The sequence below is a fragment of the Ictalurus furcatus genome, chromosome 2 (assembly GCF_023375685.1).
Source record: "Ictalurus furcatus strain D&B chromosome 2, Billie_1.0, whole genome shotgun sequence".
Taxonomy (NCBI): Eukaryota; Metazoa; Chordata; class Actinopteri; order Siluriformes; family Ictaluridae; genus Ictalurus; species Ictalurus furcatus.
The window spans coordinates 19,783,027-19,785,729 of NC_071256.1; the positions used below are offsets into that span (position 1 = coordinate 19,783,027).

General features: G+C 40.5%; 1 protein-coding gene across 1 annotated transcript in view; it reads left to right on the plus strand.

The window, feature by feature from the left end:
• Window positions 1-2,390: 2,390 nt before the first annotated feature.
• The window catches only part of LOC128624630 (ephrin type-A receptor 7-like), a 122,514-nt gene continuing 122,201 nt past the window's right edge, over window positions 2,391-2,703 (plus strand). Inside the window, exon 1 of the mRNA XM_053652325.1 lies at window positions 2,391-2,703. This exon is cut by the window's right edge and continues 8 nt beyond it. Within this exon, the coding sequence (XP_053508300.1) occupies window positions 2,642-2,703 (62 nt within the window). The 5' untranslated portion in view covers window positions 2,391-2,641.

Below are 2,703 nucleotides of genomic sequence, written 5' to 3' on the forward strand. Positions count from 1 at the left end.
TAGCTGTTAACTAACGTCCATCATTTGTAAAGATCAAAATTGGTGGTACAAAGAAAATACACAAGTCTGTCAGTCCCAGTGCAGGAGGTGTGGCCTCTGTGTCTGTCAGTCAGAGTGTAGGAGGCGTGGCCTCTTTGTCTCTCAGGCCCAGCGAAGGAGGTGTGGCCTCTGTGTTTGTCAGTCTCAGTGCAGGAGGTGTGGCCTCTGTTTCTCTCATTCCCAGTGCAGGAGGCGTGGCCTCTGTGTCTCTCAGTCCCAGTGCAGGAGGTGTGGCCTCTGTTTCTCTCATTCCCAGTGCAGGAGGTGTGGCCTCTGTGTCTCTCAGTTCCATTGTGTGTAAAACACACACACACACACGCGCACTTCCTGTTCATGGATTATTAATAACTTCAGGTCATTATTAGCTGGACTTTTGCTCTGCTTTCTGTCTCTCCATTTCGGAATTATTTTAGCAGAAGGAATAATTAGAATTCCCGAGAGCTGGATGGAGCCCTGCGTCTGGCTGGTGACAGCTAAAGCACAGTGACGGTGGAAATGAAATGCAAATGTTGCAGAACGTATCGGAGGCTCAGTGATGAGTGAAAGCCTAATTACAATGGACAGTGTGTGGGGGAAAGGTGTTCACATGCACACACACACACACACACACACACACACAACACACACACACACACACACACACACACACACACAAGCAGTCACACAGAGGAGCATAATTAAAACAGTGTCACTCATTAGAACTTGACTGTCAAACTCCTGTTGCTTGTGTCAAATACTTTTCCACACCACATTTGCAGCTGCACTACTGTCAGAACTGCTGTTCTAGAAAATTCATCAACACCTTCTGACCAATCAGAGTCCAGAACTCAGAATCCAGAACTGGTGTAATGAATGTTAATGAACATTGGGATTATTGATATTCATGACCAGTGGGTCGTCTCAGTGAATATGGAAGATCAGAAAACACTATGCAGGCTGTGTGTGTGTGTGTGTGTTTGTGTGTGTGTGTGTGTGCGTGTGTGTGTGTTCCATGTTTCAGCGTCACATTATAACTGGCCTTTTCTGCCAGGTGAATTTTCCCACCACTTTCCACTCCACCGGTTAGGAAATTGAGCTTAGAGTGGCTCTGTGTATATGTGTGTGTGTGTGTCTGTGTGTGTGTGTCTGTGTGTGTGTGGTGTACTTCCTCCCCCATCATCACCTCCTTTGCTGTGTTTAAGGAGCACAGATAGAAAAGGGGTGTGAGGCAGTCTAGCATGAAATTGTAATGCGGTAATAAGTATCAGAGCTCAGAGTGAACGGAGACCAGTGTGTGTGTGTGTGTGTGTGTGTGTGTGTGTGTGTGTGTGTGTGTTTCTTAACATAAATATTTAACATATTAATGTATAATATAAAGTTTTGGGAAAATTACAAATAATAATCTTTTTATTTTCATGGAATCTACGTCCCAAAATCTAATAAGATCATACATATGAAAAGCACAGTTCTGACAAAGCCTAGAGAACTGTTCCAGTTATTTTAACATCTCCATTTTATCAATACAAATATATTAATAATAAAATGTCATAATAATCACTGTGGAAATGAAGGAAATTCAGCGTGGAAATAAGAAATGATGTGACGGCTAAAATAAAATCAATCTTTTTGGTCAGTTATTCTCATCTGAAAATCATCTCAGTATTATCTCTGATGTAAATGTTAATAAGATAAAAAATTTATTTAATTAAAATTTTGGGAACAATATTTTTGTATTATTATATGTTTAACCAAAAATATCTTTGGTGATTTTGACCTTCATCAAAATGTATTAACATTTATTTTTTCAAAGCGCACTTCTCAAAGTAGCCCTAAACTGAAAAATCTTGAAATTATGTAATTTTATCTTTGATATAGATGCTAAATAAGATACACCATTATCTTATACCCTGTTAAAAAAAGAAAAAGAAAATACAATTATTACTCAGGTTTTTTTTTTTTTTTTTTTATTTAAATAAAACTGTCAGAAAGCATTTATTTTTCTTAAAGTAGCCCTAACCTCTACTTAAAAAAATAAATAAAATGACATTTAAATAGCTGAACTTCTCTTAGATGCTGATTTGAATGTTTGGGTCAAATTTAGTAACAAATTTGTAAAAAAAAAAAAAAAATCTAAATATTACTATTATTTATTTGCTTGTTTGTTTGTTTATTTTGTTAAATTCATATTGTAAAACTCACACTGCGCGCTCCATTGTCTGGTCCTCACACATGAACTGACCCTGTTTAATTGCCTATGCGCTAAAACTCCAACTCGAATCTGATTGGCTGCTCCTTCCCTGACAATCTAGCCTGTAAACCCCGCCCCCCGAGATACCAAATATGGTGCGAGGTGCCTTTTCCTGTCACTACAATCCCGGACCGCTGGCAGGCTCTCTTCTCTTGGTGTTGCGCCGGTGTGTGTGTGTGAGCGCGTGAGTGCGAGCGTGTGTGTGAGAGCGTGTGTGTGAGCGTGTGTGTGTGTGCGTGTGTGTGAGAGTGTGTGAGAGAGTGTGAGAGAGTGTGTGTGTATTATGAGTGTGTGAGTGTGCGCCGGTGTGTTAGAGCGCGGTAAACGCGCGCGGCAGCGACATGACCAGAGTCTCGCGAGCGTGTCCGGTCAATCATGGAGCTTTTTAAGGCGCTGTTTTGGATTTTATTGCTGAAGCGAGTAAATGAGTGTGTGTC